This window comes from Macaca mulatta, chromosome 7, assembly GCF_049350105.2.
Source record: "Macaca mulatta isolate MMU2019108-1 chromosome 7, T2T-MMU8v2.0, whole genome shotgun sequence".
Lineage (NCBI taxonomy): Eukaryota > Metazoa > Chordata > Mammalia > Primates > Cercopithecidae > Macaca > Macaca mulatta.
The window spans coordinates 91421090-91442798 of NC_133412.1; the positions used below are offsets into that span (position 1 = coordinate 91421090).

The 21709-nt window shown below is 52.0% G+C and overlaps 1 protein-coding gene across 9 annotated transcripts in view; it reads left to right on the forward strand.

Moving 5' to 3' along the window:
- Window positions 1-19041, forward strand: part of LRRK1 (leucine rich repeat kinase 1) — a 153371-nt gene extending 134330 nt beyond the window's left edge. For 8 of the 9 annotated variants that reach the window (XM_015143183.3, XM_077940463.1, XM_077940466.1 and 5 more), the window contains 11 exons: window positions 629-878; window positions 1761-1927; window positions 2062-2259; window positions 3792-4069; window positions 5718-5912; window positions 6852-7003; window positions 10086-10203; window positions 11554-11670; window positions 14273-15126; window positions 15565-15666; window positions 17591-19041. In XM_015143183.3, coding sequence (XP_014998669.3) covers window positions 629-878; window positions 1761-1927; window positions 2062-2259; window positions 3792-4069; window positions 5718-5912; window positions 6852-7003; window positions 10086-10203; window positions 11554-11670; window positions 14273-15126; window positions 15565-15666; window positions 17591-17768 — 2609 coding nt within the window. In that variant the 3' untranslated portion in view covers window positions 17769-19041. The remainder of the gene's footprint in view (window positions 1-628; window positions 879-1760; window positions 1928-2061; window positions 2260-3791; window positions 4070-5717; window positions 5913-6851; window positions 7004-10085; window positions 10204-11553; window positions 11671-14272; window positions 15127-15564; window positions 15667-17590) is intronic. The other variant, XM_077940467.1, reaches the window with a different exon arrangement.
- Window positions 19042-21709: the final 2668 nt, after the last annotated feature.

The following is a 21709-nucleotide window of genomic DNA, read 5'->3' on the forward strand; positions in this document are numbered from 1 at the left end:
CCTACAGATATCAGATGTGCCTGGAAAGTTCTAGGCATCCACTTCCTACCCTGCATGAAGCAGGCAGTTGGCCTGCCCTGAGGGCACCTCCACAGGGCACCTTGGAGGGTGTTTCTCTGCACCTCCTATCAGAGGCGTGGGAGGGAACCCATGTCCACTGACTCAGTTTTGTCTGTGATAATTTGCACTCATTTCTCCCCCTGCATTGCCCTTCATAGACATTGCAAACCTGATGTTTCTAATTGTAGGAAGAGTGGTTTCCACACTGCTGTGATTGTTGGAGGATAGCTCAGACCTAGTCTGTAATGACCTGTTAGGGCCCAGTCATGCAGGAGGGATCCCCACCCTCCTCTCAGGCCCCCCAGCCAGCCTGCTCAGGGTCCCGACCACTGGGCAGTTCTCAGAAGCATCCTGAACCCTCCCTAGACGCATCTTTCAGGACAAACAATTGCGCTCTCCAAAAAGGCACCTGAATGTGGCAATGGGTTTCGGCCTGTCTCTCGGGTACAGGCCAGGACAGGCAACTCCCCTGCTGTGAAGGCCTCGGGGCCTGGGGTACAGAGTGCTGCTCAGGGGCCCTCCTGCACCTCCTTCTTGTGAAGCTGTCTCTTGCTCTGTCCTTATTTAGCCCTGACGGCCACAGAGAGTGACGGGACTCCACTCATGGAGCAGTATGTGCCCTGCCCAGTCTGCGAGATAGCCTGGGCCCAGCACACAGACCCCAGTGAGAAATCAGAGGGTGTGCAATACTTCGACATGGAAGACTGCGTCCTCACAGCCATCGAGCGGGACTTCATCTCCTGTCCCAGACACCCGGACCTCCCCGTGCCGCTCCAGGAGCTGGTCCCTGAACTGTTCATGACCGACTTCCCGGCCAGGTATACCCCGAAGGCCCCTCCCAGAACACAGTGCAGGTCACAGGGGGCGCTCCTCGTTGTGCAGTTGCCAAGTGATCTCCAGGAAGACCCCTCCGGAGCTGGCAGATGCTCCAGCCATCACTTCCCACCAATCTCAGTAGCTTTTTAGGTTCCCATCCTCGGCTGCCTGAAGGGTACAGGCTGCTGGCTTTCCATTTTGGAGGCCTTGGTAGGCCCAGCTGGGAAAAGCGCTTTGCAAGTGCAGCCATCCTGTCTCCCCATATGCCTCCCCCTTCCCCTCGTAGCCAGAGCTGCTCTCTCCTGAGCTGCCTCTCCTTTCCAGTCCTACCTCCCCACCAGCTCCTGGGCCAGCAGATAAGCACAGCCGGCACTCCTCGGGCATTCAGGAAGGGGAGAGCTCCCACCCAGAGCCTTGTTTACCTCCTTTGTCAAACGCTGACTCCTATCTGTAACCCTAGTGCTCAGCATTGGACCCCTCAAATCTGTTCTTAGAGTTTATTCTACCTATGCTAACCCAAGATGATAACTAGGGAGAGAATTGGGGAGGAAATAGGAAACGTCACCTTTCAGAAGAAAACTTCCAAAGGGATCCTTTCTCTATGGCCACCACTTCCGTGGACTTCACCCTGTACCAGCCATCATCACCTCTGAGGCTGTTCGGGTCCTGAGCCCACTTTACAGAGGAGACTGAGGCTTAGCAAGCCTCCATAACCCACCCAGGTGTGCCCACCCGCAAGTGGCAGGGCCGGGGTGGCCCAGATCTGTCCAGCCTCACAGATGGCTTTGAACCATGACTCTCGGCCATGGGGACAAATGACCCAGCCCAGGACCCACCTGCGTCAGGGCCGGGGCGATGTGGCTGATGCCAAGTGTGTGTGGCAGGCTCTTCCTGGAGAACAGCAAGCTGGAGCACAGCGAGGACGAGGGCAGCGTCCTGGGCCAGGGTGGCAGTGGCACCGTCATCTACCGGGCCCGGTACCAGGGCCAGCCCGTAGCTGTCAAGCGCTTCCACATCAAAAAATTCAAGAACTTTGCTAATGTCCCGGCAGGTAAGCGGGTCCCAGGTTGGTGCTGTTTTTCTCAGACATATGCTGCCCGGGTCTAAGCTCTGTGCCACCTTAGAGAGACCTGAGGCTGCAGGCACCCCGTGTCCTGCTGGCTGACACTGCGCTTTCCACGGCAGACACCATGCTGAGGCACCTGCGGGCCACGGACGCCATGAAGAACTTCTCTGAGTTCCGGCAGGAGGCCAGCATGCTGCACGCGCTGCAGCACCCCTGCATTGTGGCGCTTATCGGCATCAGCATCCACCCGCTCTGCTTCGCCCTGGAGCTCGCGCCACTCAGCAGCCTCAACACCGTGCTGTCCGAGAACGCCAGAGGTACCGCGGTGCGCCGCCCCACCCAGCTCCTGAGACCAACAGAGCCCCAAGGGCCTCCTGCCTGGCACAGGGGTAGAGCCTCAGGTGGCCTTGGCAAGCCCACGGCACACCCAACCCATGGTTCGTGTGACCATCCCCTGGGTGTGAGGCCAGGCACCTCGCCAGGTCCAGTCACTGGGCAGAGCCTTGGCGAGGACGGCAGAGGGCACGCTGTGGAGTCGGCTAAGACCAGGCTCTGCCACAGTCCAGGAAGCTGCTGAGTTTATTTGCCTATAAAAGGAGGATGATAACATCCTCTCTGGGAGGGCACCAAGCACATGAGCTGCATTAAATCACTTTCTTAACTGCACATGCACACCACTGCTGAGACTCAGATCCTAGGATCAGTGGGACCATACTATATTTTAAAATAAAACGTTAAAGTAATTTACGTTGAGAAATGAGCAACTAAACTCCAGAGTTGCCAGAGGGTGACTAGGGAAGAAGAAATGCTATTAAAATGAATCACTTCCGCCTCAATGGAAGATAATTTTTTAAACAAAATTCTTTATTTTATTTTATTTTTATTTTATTTTTTTCATACAGGATCTTGCTTTGTTGGCCAGGCTGGAGTACAGTGGTGCAATCTCAGCTCACTGCAGCCTTGACCTTCTGAACTCAAGCAATCCTCCTACCTCAACTTCCCCAGTAGCTACAAGCATATGCCACCACACCCAGCTAATTTGTTGTTTTGTTTTTTGTAGAGATGGCCTTTCGCCCTGTTGCCCAGGTCGTTCTCGAACTGTGAGCTCAATCGATCCCCCCACTTTAGCCTCCCAAAGTGCTGGAATTACCAGCATGAGCCACCACACCCAGCCAAACAAAATTCTTCTACTTGCAACTGACCCCTTTACGTAGGACAGCCTTGACCTGAGATGAACTCTAGAGATTTCGAATCCTTGCTCATTCAGCAAAACTGCCAGCAATTCCAGGAATAAGGTATCATGAATGAAGCTATAGTGATGAGCACTTCTATCCTAAATACTATTTCACTTAACCAGGCCATTCTCTGCCCCTTCTGGCAGTCTGGTGAATAGTGAGAATGTGTCAATAGAATATAAAGTATCTAGGGGCCAGGTGCAGTGGCTCACATGTGCAATCCCAACACTTTGGGAGGCCCAGACGGGCAGGTCACTTAAAGCCAGGAATTCAAGACCAGCCTGGCCAACATGGTGAAACCCCATGTCTACTAAAAATACAAAAGTTAGCCAGGCATGGTGGCATGTGCCTGTAGTCCTAGCTACTCAACTTGGGAGGCTGAGGCATGAGAATTGCTTGAACCCTGGAGGCAGGGTTTGCAGTGAGCTGAGATCGTGCCACTGCACGCCAGGCTGGGTGACAGAGGGAGACTCTGTCTCAAAAAAAGAAAAAAGAAAAAAAGAATATATAGTATCTAGGGAGATAGGAAGACAAAAAGACAGTTGCTATCATGATAATTTGATTCTATCAAAACTGAAATTTTGATACATTTGAAAATTGTTTTTCTTTGCAAGATTCTTCCTTCATACCGCTGGGACACATGCTCACCCAAAAAATAGCCTACCAGATTGCCTCGGGCCTGGCCTACCTGCACAAGAAAAACATCATCTTCTGCGACCTGAAGTCGGACAACATTCTGGTGTGGTCCCTTGACGTCAAGGAGCACATCAACATCAAGCTATCTGACTACGGGATTTCGAGGCAGTCATTCCATGAGGGTGCTCTAGGCGTGGAGGGCACTCCTGGCTACCAGGCCCCAGAGATCAGGCCTCGAATTGTATATGATGAGAAGGTATCTGCCTGGATCCCCTGGCCCAGCCCCACAATGCAGGAGCCCAGCCCTGAGGCTAGCCAGGCATTCCTGGAGGCACCTGCAGCTTCGGGGCTCAGCATCCCCAAAAGCACATTTTTCTCCCTCTCCCTTGCTCCATGAGGGAGGTTCTGGCTTGAACCAGAAGGGAGCAGGGGCCTATGTCTGTCTGCTTGTAGCAAGATTGACTTCTCCTTAGCCTCAGAGTTCTCAAACCTTGATTCAGAAACATTGTAGAGGCTGTAAACAGCAGATGAAGAGTCCAAGACAGAAACACGTCTGGATTTGGGCTCCAACTCACATTTAGATGTGCACAATGAGGACACAGGACCAGCCTTGCAGGGCACTCAGGAGGAGTAGACAGAATAAGGACGGTAAAGACCCCTGTCCTTAAGTCCTGGTCACAGGGTGCTGGCCAAGTTGAATGCCGAACCAGGAGAAGAGTGAAAGGACAAGCTGGCATCCCCAGGCAACTGCGCTGCCAGCCTCAGTTGAGACAATGACTAAATATTGATCTTCTAATAACATTTATCCCTGATGGCTATTTGGTAGATGCAGGCCCACAGACAACTTAAAGTCATCTTACCATGCATGTATTGCATCTAGTACCAGCCTTGTTAATTAATCACCCAGCATTAAAATTCTCTTGTCTATAATTTCTTATTATTTGGTGATTTTTCAGATGGTCATTGACTAATTGCTGTAGGAATGACCTGTGCATGTGTGGATTAGCTCAGCACCTGTGGCTGTTGCCCAAGATAGAAAAGGCAAATCAAAGCAACAAAAATAAGAGCTTCACAATAGTAGGTGACTTCAATAAGGAGGTCACCTTGAAACTCAGATTATCATGGAAACATTCACATTTGAAATTCTCAAGTCTATTTCAGCCATTCTCCTGCTAAAATATTATTTCTTGACCCTTATAGGGGTCTGTATAAATTTTCCTTGCTGGACCTTTTTATGATTATGAAAATTAGAGAAGGCAACATGTTGTGATCCAGGAGACACTCCTTTTTTTATGAGTTGCATACACAGCACTTTTAGTACCAAGCACATCAAGCTGAGGGTATGTGTTTTCCTGCCTTGTCTTGCTACTCACGGATAAGGACCATGACCTCCTTGGAGTCCTTAATCAGTGACTAACAGCAAGTTCTCAGTATGTTTTATTGGACGGAAGGAAGGATGGATGGATGGATGGATGGATGGATGGATGGATGGATGGATGGATGGGACAATGGGCAAATGGACGATATGGTGGGAAGTCAGATGGATGGGTGGATGGAAAAGAGGAAGGATAGGAAGATAGATGGATAAATGTGCAGGACAGGTGGTCAGATGGATGGACAGATGAGAAGAATGGATAAATGTACAGGAAGACAAGCAAATGGATGGATGGATGGATGGAAAGAAGAAAGGGTAAGAAAATGGAGAGATAAATGGATAGAAGAGAAAGTGGTCAGATGGGTGGATGGATGGGTAGTTGGGAGGATGGATGGATAAATGGACAGAGGGACATGGTCAGGTGGTTGGTTGAATGTTTGTTTTCCTTGTCTAATTGTCAACCTCAGGGCCAACTAGTGAAGGCCACTGGGCCCAGGCAGGGACCTGACTTGGCTTATTCTGTGCCCAGGTAGATATGTTCTCCTATGGAATGGTGCTCTACGAGTTGCTGTCAGGACAGCGACCTGCACTGGGCCACCACCAGCTCCAGATTGCCAAGAAACTGTCCAAGGGCATCCGCCCAGTTCTGGGGCAGCCGGAGGAAGTGCAGTTCCATCGATTGCAGGCACTCATGATGGAGTGCTGGGACACTAAGCCAGAGAAGGTACTTGGGAGCACAAAGCCCAGGGCCCTGGGACCTCCTGCCATGTGGCAGAAGCTGTGGGTCCCCAGAGTATGTGTGTGTGGCTGCCCACCCGTCACAATTGGCGACCCTTCTCTGCTCATTTCTTCTAGAGGGTGATATTTGCTGCTTCTAACATATCTACTTTCATTTTCTTTGTGTGTGCATGTCACTCTTAGGAAACAAACTTCCTTTTCCTCCCCAACTTTTGTGTTACTTCACCATGCAAACAAAGTATATCAGCCCCTTTATAACAATACAGTCCCTGTGCAAGAACAGAGAGAATGTGGGTATCTCTTTCTAAAGTAACGGGGAAAAGGTTTGGTTGTGAGAATCAGAGATCATATTATAGTGTTAAGGCTAGTTTTTTGTTGGTGGTGTTTTTGTGTTTTTGGAAGAGGCTAGTAGTTTCAAGGTTAAAACTCATTTATTAAATCAAACGAGCTAGTTTAATGTATTGAGAGTAAACAGGATATTCTTTAGAAGAATGCATGTCTTTATCTGGGCATGGTGACATGGACTTATAGTCCCAGCCACTGGGGAGGCTGAGGCAGGAGGATCACTTGAGCCCAGGAGTTCAAGGCTGTGGTGCACTATGATTGCACCTGTGAGTAGGTTCTGCACTCCAGCTTGGGCAATATAGTGAGATGAAGAGTGTATGTCCTTGGCCTGGGTTGGAATACCTGGGGTTCAGCTAACCTGACCAGATGAGTTTAAATTGCCATAGCCAAGGGTGACCCAGATATCTGGATGGGTTTGCTCCTGACATCTGAAGCTGTTTTAGCCTCTTGTTTGGATCCAATCTGAACGAACAGAATCCCTCATTTCTCCCTGGTTGAAGCTGGCTGACCTCATGGGCAGAATTGGCACCAATCTGGTTGTAAGTGACCTTGCTCCCTTCTGGTGGCTCCTCTCCCTCAGCGACCGCTGGCCCTGTCGGTTGTGAGCCAGATGAAGGACCCGACCTTTGCCATCTTCATGTATGAGCTGCACTGTGGAAAGCAGACAGCTTTCTTCTCGTCCCAGGGCCAGGAGTACACCGTGGTGTTTTGGGACGGAAAAGAGGAGTCCAGGTAAGCTCCTATGGCCTGCCCTGCCCTCTTTGAATTTGGGGTGGGAGGCCACTGTGGAATTTGGGAACAGAGTCCATGTTGACCACAATGAGAATTATTTAGCAGACAGTAGGGTCCAGAACCTGGTTAGACTGCACTCAAGAAAGAGCAGGGAGAGCAGAAGAAAGTCCACACAAACAGACGTGCATGTATGGTTTTGTGGTTAAGAGACAACAGAAATGAGTAGTATCTGCCAGGGTGTCTGGGGACATGAGGGCACTGTGGCATGTGCCTACAGTCCTAGCCACTCAAGAGGCTGAGGCAGGAGAATCCCCTGAGCCCAGGAGTTCAAGTTTAGCCTGAATGACATAGCAAGACCCCATCTTTTAAAAAATTAGAAAATTTAAAAACATTTTTTAAAAGGAAATGAGACCTGTCAGCCTGGTTATGTGACTTTCTCAAGAATGTTCTGCTGCCCCAGATTGCAGAAGGGGCAACAGGGTGGGTTTAAACAAAGTTGGGGTTTTGCCAGGAGGGAGAGAGGGGCAGGGGCGGGGTGTTTTCAAGGGAGTGATACAGAGATGGACCAAGGCACCTACGTGAGGCCATAAATTCAGGGAGCACAACGGAAAGTACCAAAGGATCCTAGGTATTGCTAGAGTTAAAAAAAAATTTTTTTTAAACCTCAAGAGTTATGGTATTAGGTGGGGTGAGCTGAAAAAGTAGGAGGTGGCCGTCAGAAAAGACATGCTTGCCATGGGGTGGGTGGGAGGCACCCAGTCAGTAGTAAAGACAGCATCTGGAGTATGACCTTTGCAGAGGGTGCCTGGGGTAGAGTGGGGGAATATCACTGAGCTTGAGACATAATAAGATAAATGGAACAGACTTTGCAGTTTCTCTTAGGTCAGTCTTCGTGAGTTTGCATCAGATTTTATGCCATTAGGACTGAGTGTTGTGACACAGATGCACTCTAAGAAATGATGGTGTAAAAAAGTTTTTCTGACCAGGCCTTGTGGCTCATGCCTGTAACCCCAGCACTTTAGGAGGCCGAGGCAGGTGGATCATTTGAGTTCAGGAGTTTGAGACTGGTCTAGGAAACATGGTGAAACCTTGTCTCTACAAAAATAAATAAATAAATAAAAACATAACAAAACTTAGCTGGGAATGGTGGCGAGCACTTGTAGTCCCAGCTACTCAGGAGGCTGAAGCAGAAGGATTGCTTGAACCCAGGAGTCTGACAAGCAGAAGGATTGCTTGAACCCAGTGGGTGGTGACTGTGCCACTGCACTCCAGCCTGGGTGACAGAGTGAGACCCTGCCTCAGAAAAAAGAGAAGTTATTCTAAAACACAGCAATGGAGCATGCCTTCCTGATGGGATGTACTCTAAGGACAAAACAAAAAGCAAACATATTAATTAAACAGGTTTCAGTAATTATATTGTTGGTAGTACTGTTGTGATTGTTATTCTAAGATGCTGCTTGTGGTTGTGGAGTAAGTTAATGAGTAATTATATTGCTGTTGCTGGAAACCGTGATTTTCAGCATGGGCTAAAAGAGAAAGAGTTGTAAAGTAGGGTAAGTAAAAGCTTGCAGTTCTGAATTGATTGGATGGACTCGTGATATAGTTGAAAAAAAAATAAACACAAATTTCTCAGCTCTGCTCACTGAAAAGGCCTAAAAACAAGGACCAACCAAATGCCAGTGTGCATCCCTAGGACCTAGACTGTGCTCTCTAAGTACCAAAGTGAACCAGGGCTCATCAGAATCATGGCAGAGTCCAGGTCTGGGGCAGGAAGTGCGCCGGGAACATCTGCCACCCTAGAAGCAAGGACACCGTCAGACACTTCTGAGGGTGAATTGGAGGACCTGGAGCCAGACTGGCCCTGGGAGGCTGGGCCAGACCCTGCTCTGCTGGCCTAGAGACACACACGTGGCAGGTACCTGAGACAGTTCTGCTCAGGCCTCAGAAGACTTCCCAGAGGGAAGAGAGAGGCCTCTTCCTGTGACCTGTGAAGGTTCTTTAAAACTCACCGCTGGCCTGAAGAGAGGCTCACTCACAGGAAGGGAGGAGGGGGCTGGCCCAGAGCACACGGGCAGCCAAGCAGGGTGGAGCTGGACTTGAGATCTGTCTGAGAATTAAGGAAGGAAACGAGGCGAGAGAGGCAGGGCAGCTGAGCAGGTAAATAGGATTCACATAGGACACAATTCCAGTTGCGGGGCCCAGGGGCAATTATTCTTTATGACTCTCTCTATTTTTAACTGTTTTCAAAGTAAAAGCTATTAGAATATCTTAGTTTTGTTTTTCTGTTGCATAAAAAAATGATGGGAAAAGGAGACAAATATACCTGAAGGAAGTTTTTGTTTGCTGTATTTTCTACCATTTCTATCATCTGCAAATACATTATCAGTCAACAGTGGTGAAGCGTTTTAAAATTTGGTAGTAGGAGAAACTTTATATTGAGAATGCTATTCGTGAGCTTAACGTACTCTCTTGAGTTTGAGGGACAGAGCTATGTGATGTGGGGTTTGTAACTTCCCAGTCGCATCAGCTTCAGCCTCCTCTTCCATGCAGTGGGTGCCCGGGATGCCTGCCACGGGCCGAGGGGAGGCAGCGATGCCGGGGACAGCGGCCTGGTGAGCCAAGGCTCTCGCAAACGACAAGCCATTAGTTCTCAGAGCACTCGTGCTGGGAGCACATTTTGAGTGCCCCCCACCCCAACCCAATCTCCTTTGGAATTCTCCCAACTTGTCTTTAACCCTGACTTTGTCTACTCTGCAGTGAGGGGCTCCCCACGTAACACGGGTGGGAAGGATATGGCTGGTGGGAGGGCCCCTCCTTCCTACTGGGGGCAACCGTCTCAACCCTCAGGGGTCACAGAAAGAGAACAGCCTTTCTTCCATGGGGAATGCCCTCCCTGCGGGTGATGGTCAAGCATTACCCTTCAGACAGAACCCAGCTCTGCCCTCTCAGAACGCAGCAGGATGCAACCCTGGGTGGGAGCAGGGGAGGTAAATGAGGCTCGCGGCTGGCCCAGGCCAGGCCTGGGGAAAGGAGGCAGCCCCTGGCCCCCAGGCACTGACCGCACAGTTGCTGCCACTTACAGGAACTACACGGTGGTGAACACAGAGAAGGGTCTCATGGAGGTGCAGAGGATGAGCTGCCCCGGGATGAAGGTGAGCTGCCAGCTCCAGGTCCAGAGATCCCTGTGGACAGCCACTGAGGTAAGCACTGCCCACAGGCCTGCCCACCGAGGTAATCACTGCCCACTGGGTGCAGCCCCTGGGTGGGGGCCACATTCATAACAATACAGGACACCAGGTCAAGTGAACTTTCAGATAACCCCCAGTGCATCCCCGTGCAATCCCAGAGTAATGCCATGAACCCTGTGAAGTAGCAGCCTGTAACCAAGGGCAGCTCAACCCTGCCTGCTGCTGGCTGGCGGCCGGGATTTGGGATGGTGAGGACCAGATGTAGACCCTCAGCAGGAGGAGAGACCCAGGAAGCTAGGGACATGCCTGGGTTTCCCATAACACTGCCGAGTCACTCAGCTCCGAAGGCCTCTTGCTTTCACATCAGGGAAATCAGGGAAGTCACTAGAAGGCCTAAGGAGGGGTGTTCTGAGAAATCCCGAGAGAACTGGCCAAACACAAATGTTCTGAGGCAGGCTGGGCAGAGTGGCTCACGCCTGTAATCCCAGCACTTTGGGGTAGGCCGAGATAGGCAGATCACAAGGTCAAGAGATTGAGACCATCCTGGCCAACATGGTGAAACCCTGTCTCCGCTAAAAAAATACAAAAATTAGCTGGGCATGATGGTGCACAAGTGTTCCCAGCTACTCAAGAGGCTGAGGCAGGAGAATCACTTGAACCCGGGAGGTGGAGGTTGCACGGAGCCAAGATCGCACCATCGCACTCCAGCCTTGCGACAGAGTGAGACACCGTCTCCAAAAAAAAAAAATTGTTCTGAGGCTGTGGGTGTGGGGATAGATTGGTGCAACTTTTCCTCGGGGCAGTTTGGAAGTGTGTTCACGTATGTATCAGAAATCTCAAAAGCATGCTTACCACTTAAGCCTCGGAAATCTCAGTGTTAGGCAACATCTGACAACACTAGCCAAAGTAGGTGCACCCCAGTCCCAGGCAGCCAAGAGATGCTCCCACATCATTTCCTGCTAGAATGAGTGAGAGCAAGGGCTCTGCCTACAGCGTGCTGTCACATGGAAAGAACAGTGAGAAGATAGCATTGCAGCATGAGTCCACTTTGCCGGTACCAGGTGCACATACAAATACCACAGAGAACCTCTGAGAGGCTGTGGCCCCAAATTCCAATGGTGGTTTTCTCTGGGGAATAGATTATGGGCTGTTTTCTGTTTCCTCTTTAGACTATTCTGTCTTTTTCAACGTTTCTACAAAGAACAGAAATACATAAACAACCCACCAGAACGTGTCAATCCATGTAGCTTTCCAAGACCCACAGGGGATCCCCAAGGCTGAGTGCATCCTCATGGGAATGCCTCGGGAAATGCCAGACACTTTCCAGCCTGGGTCTCACAGTGGACCTGTCTGCCTCTGCAGGACCAGAAAATCTACATCTACACCCTCAAGGGCATGTGTCCCTTAAACACACCCCAACGGGCCTTGGACACTCCAGCTGTCGTCACCTGCTTCTTGGCCGTGCCTGTTATTAAAAAGGTGAGGTCAGGGCAAAGGCGGGTATGCAGGTGTCTGATGTGCTTCCATGCCTGGGAGGCGTCTCCTAGCTGGGAACAGCCCAAAGCTGTGTCAGGGTGGGGACTGCAGAGCCACACCTTCTAGTACCACCTGGCCTAGGACACAGCCTTAGAGACAGTGGGAGGAAAGATATCAGATCTGGTCCATCATTAGTGCCTTCTGGTTTGCAAAAACCTAAGTCCTCAGCCAGACTGAGGGCCGAGTGAAAACCCCCTTTCACATGCAAATGCCCTTACTCAGGTGGAATGACTGTTGGTGCAAATGGCACAGCGAGTAGTCATGTGTGTGCCCTTCCCCTTCAGAGGGCAGTGGCATCCGGAGCCTCTTTCCCACCTGCCCAGGCCAGAGCCACCCCACAGCCACTTGGTCACCAGGTCCTGGAGGTCCTGATCTTCTTCCCTCCATCTCTGCCTCCCACCAAGTACTCACCATCTACACCAAACACAGTTTCTCCTTGTCCAGCATGGCCCTGCAGACTCATCTCTTTAACTTCCTAGCCCTGGCCTTTCTAAATGAGACCCCAAGGGGCACTCTCCCCAATAAAGGGCCCAGCCAGCTGTGCTACACCTTGGGATTAGCCCCAGCCTCTGTGAGGCTGTCCTCCGGACCCTGCCGGCCCTAGCACCCTCCCCACAAAGCACCCGACTCTTGTGCTGGGCCCTTCACATCCTAGCACCTCTTCCCAGACCGCCTCCGATTCAGCTCTCAAGACCAAAGGCCTTGGCCCCTCCTTTGAGAAGCTGCCCCTCAGTGGGAGGTAGCTCCCTAGCTTTTCCAGGCTCCTCCGCCCACAGGATTCAGGCACGGCTCAGGCAGTTCTGGTTTCATCCACCCTGAGGGGCCTGTCTGTGCAGTAGGCACCCTCGGTAAATGCACAAGAAGCCTTTACTGGTGTTGCTTTGTTAAAATGTGGTGACTGTCATCATCCAATTCCAGTTTGCCCATCTACAAAATAGGTATAAGAAGAGACAGAGAGAAGGCCTAGCATACCCAAAGGTCTAGGCCGGTGCACTTGGTAAAAGAGCATTATTATTACTTCTGGATGGAAGCAAAATACATGAACTCTTCTCTTCACCCTTCTTCAGTTTCATTTCTTTAAAAAAAAAAAAAAGTATGAAATAAACCTTAGAGTCATTTATGACCACGGCCCCACAGCAGGGCTAGGCAGCTTGGGACCCGGCCCGCACCAGAGCGCAGGAGAACACGACACAAAGTGTTATTGAGGCCACCACTGGCCAGAGCCCCCAGCCAGGGCACCACCTCCTGCACGACCAGAGGGAATAAAGCGTGCTCTGTGCAGGGCCTCCTGTGCAGGGTGTCTGCCCCCTCCGAGGCTGCCAGAGCAGAGCCTGCATTCTTGCACGCGCACGCACGTTCACACCCAGCCGGAACGTGGTGCTCACCGCCCTGGCCGGGGCCTGAGCCAGGACTCCAGATACAGACCTGGAGCCTATTTGCCTTGGCTGCCTTCTTTCCCTAAAATCCTGGGGATGGATTTCGATACGCTTTCTTACAGCATGTTGTCCTGGACAGTGAGCTACGGGTCTCCATTCCATTTCCCTGCACAGCCAGCCTCCTGAGCTCCCCAGCTCCCCACAAGGAGGCTTTCTGCCCTGCCCCCTCACTGGCATGAGGCCCAGCTCCCTGCTCTGCCCTGACTCCAGCTTTGTTCTGTAGACCTCTTCCCACCCCCACCACAGCCGACGTGGTGTCTAGGCTGCGAAGCTGCACTGTATTCCTGGCTCTGCCCTGGGAGGTGCCCTGGGGTGGTCTGGGGTGGGCCCAGCATTCAGCATGGTCCCTGCAACTTTGGCCTCTGCCCAGTGACCTCTGGCGGGTGTAGAAGAGCTCATGCTTCATTGAGAGGGTGGGGGGCACCCTGAGGACCCTGTCAATGTCAGCTCAACCACAGGCATCTCAGATAGATGTAAGCTGGGATGAGGGCTTAGCAGGCTGAGACAGGCCTCCACGAGAGGGTTGAGTAGGAAGCAATTTCTTCCAGAACTAGTTCAGCAAACACATGTCCACCTGGAGCAGGAGCCAGGTGGAGTCACAGGGCCACCAAGATGAAGGAGACTGAGCCCTTCCCTGTGCCAGGCCAGTGCCACGGGGATGCTGGTAGGCTGGGAGCCCGTCCTTATGGAACACTCCAGCTGGTAGGGGGTGGCAGGCAGGGGGCAGTGCACAGACACTTGCCATGCCCACACTGCCGTCACATTAAGCACACCCAGAAAAGGGCGGGCACCAGGTCCTGCCTCTGAAGGAGGCCTTGGTGGCCTCAAGGAGAAGGCAGCTCCCTGCTGCTCGCCCTGCAAGAAGCTGGCACAAGCAGAGGCGGCCCATGTGGTCCAGGTGACACGCGGTCTCACTTGGTGCCACAGGCCCTGCCTCTCGCTGGCATATTCCTTTCTTTGCTGCAGGGATGGTAGACATGGCTCTGCTGAGTCAGAGCTCACTTCCTTAGGAGCAGCCCCAGCCTTTCTAAGAGCTTGGCTGCCCTGAAGCGTGTTGGTGGAACGTGTGAAATGGAAGGATGTGACCCATCCCTGTCTCCTTCCTGCAGAATTCCTACCTGGTCTTAGCGGGCCTTGCCGATGGGCTTGTGGCTGTGTTTCCCGTGGTGCGGGGCGCCCCAAAGGACAGCTGCTCCTACCTGTGCTCACACACAGCCAACAGGTCCAAGTTCAGCATCGCAGACGAAGACGCACGGCAGAACCCCTACCCAGTGAAGGCCATGGAGGTGGTCAACAGTGGCTCTGAGGTCTGGTACAGCAATGGGCCGGGCCTCCTTGTCATTGACTGTGCCTCCCTGGAGATCTGCAGGCGGCTGGAGCCCTACGCGGCCCCCTCCGTGGTTACGTCGGTCGTGTGCAGTTCTGAGGGCAGAGGGGAGGAGGTCGTCTGGTGCCTGGATGACAAGGCCAACTCCTTGGTGATGTACCACTCCACCACCTACCAGCTGTGTGCCCGGTACTTCTGTGGGGACCCCAGCCCCCTCAGGGACATGTTTCCCGTGCGGCCCTTGGACATGGAACCCCTGGCAGCCAGCCACACTGCCAACCCAAAGGTGCCCGAGGGGGACTCCATCGCGGACGTGAGCATCATGTACAGTGAGGAGCTGGGCACACAGATCCTGATCCACCAGGAGTCACTCACCGACTACTGCTCCATGTCCTCCTACTCCTCATCCCCACCCCGCCAGGCTGCCAGGTCCCCCTCCAGCCTCCCCAGCTCCCCGGCAAGTTCTTCCAGCGTGCCTTTCTCCCCCGACTGCGAGGACTCAGACAGGCTACACGAGCCCGGTGCTGCCTCTGACAGGTCTGAGCATGACCTGACCCCCATGGACGGGGAGACCTTCAGCCAGCACCTGCAGGCCGTGAAGATCCTCGCCGTCAGAGACCTCATTTGGGTCCCCAGGTAAGTCTCCCGAGGTGAGGGCACCATCGAGGGCATGCCCACAGAGCAAGGAGACCCCCTGGGAGCCAGGGAGACCCGCTGGCTTCCTTAATGGTCATGTGGGGACCCAGCAGGTGCTGTGCTTCCAAGAAGGTTGGTTCCCTCCGTTGGGAATGGGAGTGATATATTTAGCAAGTCTAAGAGTGGTTGCACCGAAGCTTATTGCCTGCCAGAGAGCTTAAGGTGCCACACAAGGAAAGCCACAATCAACTGTGATTCAGCTTCCACTGGGAAACTTCTCCTCTGCTTTGGGGTCTGTCCCCTCCCCATAACTTAATCCCTTAGCAGAAACTGCATGTCCGTTGCCTCCCTCCCGCACCCTTCTGCACACCGGCTTCATTCCCCTGAGAGCACGGCTACCGACAAAAACGCTTCCCCTTCTGGGTTTTGGTTGCTTAGGCGCGGTGGAGATGTTATCGTCATTGGCCTGGAGAAGGATTCTGGCGCCCAGCGGGGCCGAGTCATCGCCGTCTTAAAAGCCCGAGAGCTGACTCCACATGGGTAAGACTGAGTGGCAGCTCCTTTAGGACCCAGGCAGCAGCATGAGCACAGAAGGCCCCATAGCCAGGTCTTGCACAGTGGCTTTGCTGCCCCTCCATTCTCCCAAATAGTGTATCCACCAACTTGGCTATAAGGCAAAGTGGAAACAAGATGGGGCCCCGCAGACAGCTCCAAGGGGCTCCACACTGGCCATGGCTCCCTGTTTCTGGAGTACCCAGTGCACCTGTAGATCAAGTACCCTACCTAACGAATGCCTCCAGGGCCAGAATTCAGCTGCAGTTGACATGCAGATGCATCCAGGTGATTGATTCACTGTTCTTCCTGCCAAGCAGGAAACCCTACCCGAGGTGTCCACCTGCCCACACAGCACCCTATGGGGACACATGACATAGGCACACCTTGTCATCTCCAAGCCTGGGGTCTCAGCTCCTGCCCTTCCTGGGCTGAGGCATGGTTCAGTAACTGTCTGTGGGTGAGTCCCCCCAGGATTATGCCAGTCTCCTCTGCGAGGGTATGCTGGGCAGGGTGGCCTATCCCGAACATGGTCTACATGGCTGGAGTGATATGAGGCTGGTACCAGCTGCAGCTCCCCACAGTGTTTACACCCCTCACTTTGACTACCGAGCCCCACATGGTAAATCTCCCTTATGAAAAGTCCTCAATTCAAATTGTGTGTGTGTGTGTGTGTGTGTGTGTGTGTGTGTGTGTGTACTTTGGAGCTCTTCCACTTCACACTAGGCCTGTTTTCCTGTAGCGTGAGTTATCCCCCATCCCTGGGCAAGTGGGTTTTTATTTCATAAGAGGGTGGAGAAACCCCACTCAGCTTGTTTCTCCCAGAGCAGGACAATGACCAAGGAGGCATCCATGGCAGTCTCACTCCCTTGCCTGCCAGCTTTGAACTTTGGCAGTGAATCCCGGGCCAGTGAGCCTTGCTCTGTTAGTGGTTCTGGAAGCAAGATCTGGATCTGCTCCCGAGCTCTGCCAGAGTCTGTGGCTGGAAGCCTTGAACTGACGGAGTTCCCAGCTTGCAGGTTGGCCTTCTGGAGGAAATGGGTGTGCAGCACCCAGGTTGGGACCTTGGCATACCTGCCGTTAGTGTCCTAATGTTTAGTTGTTGTTGTTTTTCCTATCCATCCCCTAAAGCCAGATTTTACCTCTTTCTCGCTATAGGGAGAAAGAGGCCCCAGCGGTCAGCCTAAGGGGAGGCCCTGGCAAGGCCATGCGGAGTCAGAGGTCCCTGGACATCCCAGTTTGCAGGAGCACCTCAGTGCCACGCAGGCTGCACACACGGGGCACAGAGGGAGGAAAGGAAGGCAGTTAGTATGTGCTCGGGGTGGGGCAGCAGCAGGGCAGGGAGGCTGCACTGCGGCCCAAAAGGAAACTTGTAGCGCACCCACCAATCCTGCAGAACTGTCCACAGTTTCAAAAAATGTATATAGTGATGACTTTGGGGCAGTAGGTTTTCCATTTAATATATGAGCCTGTATTTCCTAAGCATGTAGAAACAGAATGAGAGAAGAATCCTATTGAGCTTAGTGGCAAGGGAGTTGAGTTAAACTCGGTCATGAGCCATTCACAAGCAGAAATTTGGTTCATTGGTGTTTTCTGGACGCTTTGAAGTTAAGTCACGGATGCCTGATCTGATTGCTTCTGTGGCTTTCCAGGGAGTCGGACTCTTACAGACAAAGCCCATGGAAGTGAACTCATGCCCACAGCCCATGTTTGGACTTTATAAAGCCTAAGCCCGCAGGCTGGGCCACCGGGGAGAAGTGGTGCATCTGAGCACACCCCAGAGAGGGCTGGCAAGCAGACATACTCCCCTCCCCTTAGCCAGCTCTGCCTTCCTCAGAAGGCCCAGGGTGAGGGTCCCAACCCCACCCAAGTGGGGACCCTGTGAGTTTCCTCAGACCCCTTCTCTCTGCAGGGTGTTGGTGGATGCTGCTGTGGTGGCAAAGGACACTGTTGTGTGCAGCTTTGAAAACGAAAACACAGAGTGGTGCCTGGCTGTCTGGAGGGGCTGGGGCGCCAGGGAGTTTGACATTTTCTACCAGTCCTACGAGGAGCTGGGCCGGCTGGAGGCTTGCACACGCAAGAGAAGGTAATTCCTGTGGAATGACAGTCACACATGCAAAGCTGGCTGGTCCCAGGTTGCAGCCTGACCCCTCTGCCATCAGCCTCTAGTTCTCCAAGGACCTAGAAGACAGATGGAGCTCTCCCCTGAACTCCTTGACTCCTTGCTGCTAAGAAGTGCTGAGAAGTTACCCGCCTAGGGGTGGCTCCAGGGTTCTCTGGTTCTCCGGAGCAGAGTTATCTGAATACCCCATCCCCCAACTGCTGATTTCACAGGCCCAGGGAAGACAGTGGTATCAGGCCGGGCAGGGCCTCCGCTGGCCTCCTCCATCAGTTTCCAGGAGCAGGGGTGGAGGATCCCGTTCTGAGCTGGGTCAAACAAAGTAGAGCCGGGCCTTCCTGCCATCCCCGGGTCTCAGATGGAATTACACTAGAGGCCCTGGGTTGGGAAGCAGTTGAGGTAGAGCAGGAGGGGGGCTGTAACCCCTGCCCTTTCCCCACCGGAGACCTCAGGCTCTCAGCACATTCCACAGGCTCCTGAGTCCCTGAGGCCTCGGCCAGCTTGGGCAAGCCAAGATCAGATGTCTCTGAGTTCGGGAAGGTCTCCGTGTGGGAAAGCCCTCGGAGGACGCTGGGTGAGGAGCGTTGCCCCATCCGGAGAATGAATGAGTTCCTTTAAGTGTCGCAGCCAGAAAGCCCAGAGGCGCATAGTGCAAGTGCACCAGCTTAGCCTTTACATTCCTCTCCACCGACAAAAGGAAGGGGAAACTCAATCAGCAGGACTTCAGAAAGGGCCTTGTGTTTATAGCTTTGTCAAGTAAATTTGGACGCAGCTGGAGCACAAGCCCTGTTTGTTTGCACATAAAAATCTTGTTTATCACTTTTAAAAATTCAGTAATATCTCAGTGGTCAGGCTTCTGGTTGTGAAATCACATTGTATGGGATTTATACCAAATTATGTATTTGCTAAACTTTCGCTCCACACGTGTACAGCAGAGTACAAAAAGGAAAATTGTCCATAGGGGGCTTATGGATACAACAGCAAACATTGTATAAATTATGCACATGTATGTATTACACACATGCACACATATAGGCACACACATGTGCAAACATAGCCACATTTTTGTCAAGGGTTACCCTTTGTGGCTCCTTAAACCAGAATGGGAGTTTGAAAGAGAGATCATACTCCAGCTGAAGTTTGTTGACCCTTTTCTAAAATTAAAAAGATCAAATTTAGTATTTGCGGGATATGCAGGGGGATGAGACTCTTTTAATCTCAAAATAAACAGATTCTTTCAAGAATGAAGCTGTGGCCTCTGTCTTTCGAGTGCTTATGACCACAGCACAGACTCAGTCCCTCCCAGACCCACTGGCTATCTGGGGGTAACGGGCAGCCCCTCCTTGCCCACTGTACCAACATGCAGGTGGCCCCTGAGCAGCTTCCAAGGGTGGAGACACTGCTCTGTCAGTCACAGGTTGGAAAAAGCGAGTTCCCCTACTTTTTTTTGTGTGCCAGCCTGGGCACCAAGTCCCAGGGGGTTGAGGGTCTGTGCTTCCTGTCCACCTTCCTGCCATTCTCTCACCCTCATCCCACAGCAGGGCCTCAGGAGTCCCACTCTCCCTCTCCTTTCATTCCAGTGCACCACAGCTGCCCAGTTAACCTCCAGATACAAACCAGAGTCTGTCTGCCCCAGGTCCCAAGCTTTTGCTTTGGCATCACCTGAGGCCAGGCTGCTTTGCAGGCATCAGGCACCAAACTCACCCTTTCCTACTCCTGGAAAAGCCCAGCCCCAGGCCTCACAGAGCCAGGGGAGGGGATCTCTTCACACCACAGTTAGAAATCGTATAGGCCTGAAGTCCCAGCTACCCAGGAGCCAAGGCAGGAGGATCCCTTGAGCCCGGGAGTTGGAGGTTACAGTGAGCTATGATCACACCAGCTTTCTAGCCTGGGTGACAGAACAAGACCCAACTCTTCATAAAAAAAAAAAAAAAAAAAATACAGGAAATGACTAATGCACTTGACTCCATGAAATTGAAACGTACATGGAAAATTAGTCCAAAGCCTAAAAGTAGACTATCAACTGAGAAAAAAAATTGCAATACAAATGAGAGACAAAGACCTGACTTATCTTCATTACAGAGAGTTCGTGATATCAATAAGAAACAGAAAACCTGAAAGGTAAACAGGTTAAGGGCATGGGCAGCAATCAAATTACAAAGAAACAGACAGACCCTTAAACATCAATGCTTGACCTCACCCAACAGCAAGGAAACAGTCCCGACGACAGTAAAGTGTCACTTACCACCCTCATGTTGGCAGAGGGTGCATCTCCTTCTTGAACACCTACTAAGTGTCAGGCACTGTCACCGGAGACACAGTCAAGAATTTCTGTGTTTTGTGTGTGTGTGTTTTTGTTTTGTTTTCTTTTTGTTTTTTGAGACGGAGTCTTGCTCTGTCGCCCAGGCTGGAGTACAATGGCGCGATCTCGGCTCACTGCAACCTCCACCTCCCAGGTTCAAGCAATTCTCCTGCCTCAGCCTCCCAGGTAGCTGGGATTGCAGGCATGCACCACTGCACCACAACACCCAGCTAACTTTTGTATTTTTAGTAGAGACGGGGTTTCACCGTGTTGACCAGGCTGGTCTTGAACTCCTGACCTCAGGTGATCCACCTACCTCAGCCTCCCAAAGAGCTGGGATTACAGGTGTGAGCCACCTGGGCTGGCTGAATCTCTGCTTTTAGGAGCTCACTCCTCATAGGTAGAGTTGACAATGAGCACACAAACAAGTGAGATAGTAGAGCAGCTGGACCACCCAGTTGGGCAATTGGTGGCTTGGCCTAGGGCTGTTATATTTAACTGAGGCTGCGGAGGCCTGCAGCCTGCACCAGGAGGTACAGTGTGAGACTGAGGAATGGGAAGAAGGCATTCCGTGGAGCTCTGAAGACACTAGGTGCAAGGGCCTTGCACATGCAAAGGCCCTGTTGTGGGATCAAGCCACTGTGTGGGAGGGACACAAAAACCTGGCGTGGCTGGAGCCTTGAAGGAGGGGACTGGGCACACAGAATTGCAAGTGTGGGTCACTGCTGAAGCTCCTGGCAGTTTTAAGCAGGATTATTAGATGATTTAGTCATCTTTACAAATCACTTTGCTGAATGTAGGATGGATTAATGAGGGGGTAGTTGGAGGCTACCCCTTGGAGGGCATTTTGGCCTTATCTACCAAAATTTCAAATGCACATACCCTCTGACCCAGCAGTTCCACTTAAGCATTTGGTCCTGAAATATTCGTAAAAGTGCCCAAAGATACAGAACAAGGATGTGCATTGTAGCATCTCTTAGAATATGGCCCCAAACAGGAAGCAACCCGAACCTCTATCAGGAGGGAGGTCATAAAATTCCTGCACATGCAACAATGCGATCCTCTGCAGCCTGTCAACGAGGCAGGCAGCACTAACTGTGCAGGACTGGAATGTTCTCCAAGATATAATAAATGCATTTATTTGAAAGCAGCTTGCAGCACAGTGTGTATTGAGTTACCATGTGTGTAAAAAACCTTATAGAGCTCCGCGTGTATGCACAGGGAAAATATCCCGAAGGACACCCAAGGACGTGGTAGACACTGGTTGCCTCTGGGGAGAACTGAGGGCTGGCATAGAGGAGTGAACGTTTATTTTTATTGCACACCTTCCTCTCTGCACCCCGAATTGTGTGCATGCCCTATTATGGAGGTAATTAGGCTGGGAAGGGCCTCTTCCCTGAGCCCAATAGGTGGCTCCTGGCCTTGGTCTCTAGAGGTAATGGAGAGGAGTCCCCCTTTCTCCCCTCTCCTCTGTGGGTGTCTTACTCCATCGTGTCTTACTCCATCGAGGGCAGGTCCTGGGGCAGGGCTAGGTCCTGTCCCTCTAACTTCATGGTCCTGGCTGAACCAGAACCTCCTTGGCTATCTTTGGGATGCAGGCACAGAGCCCC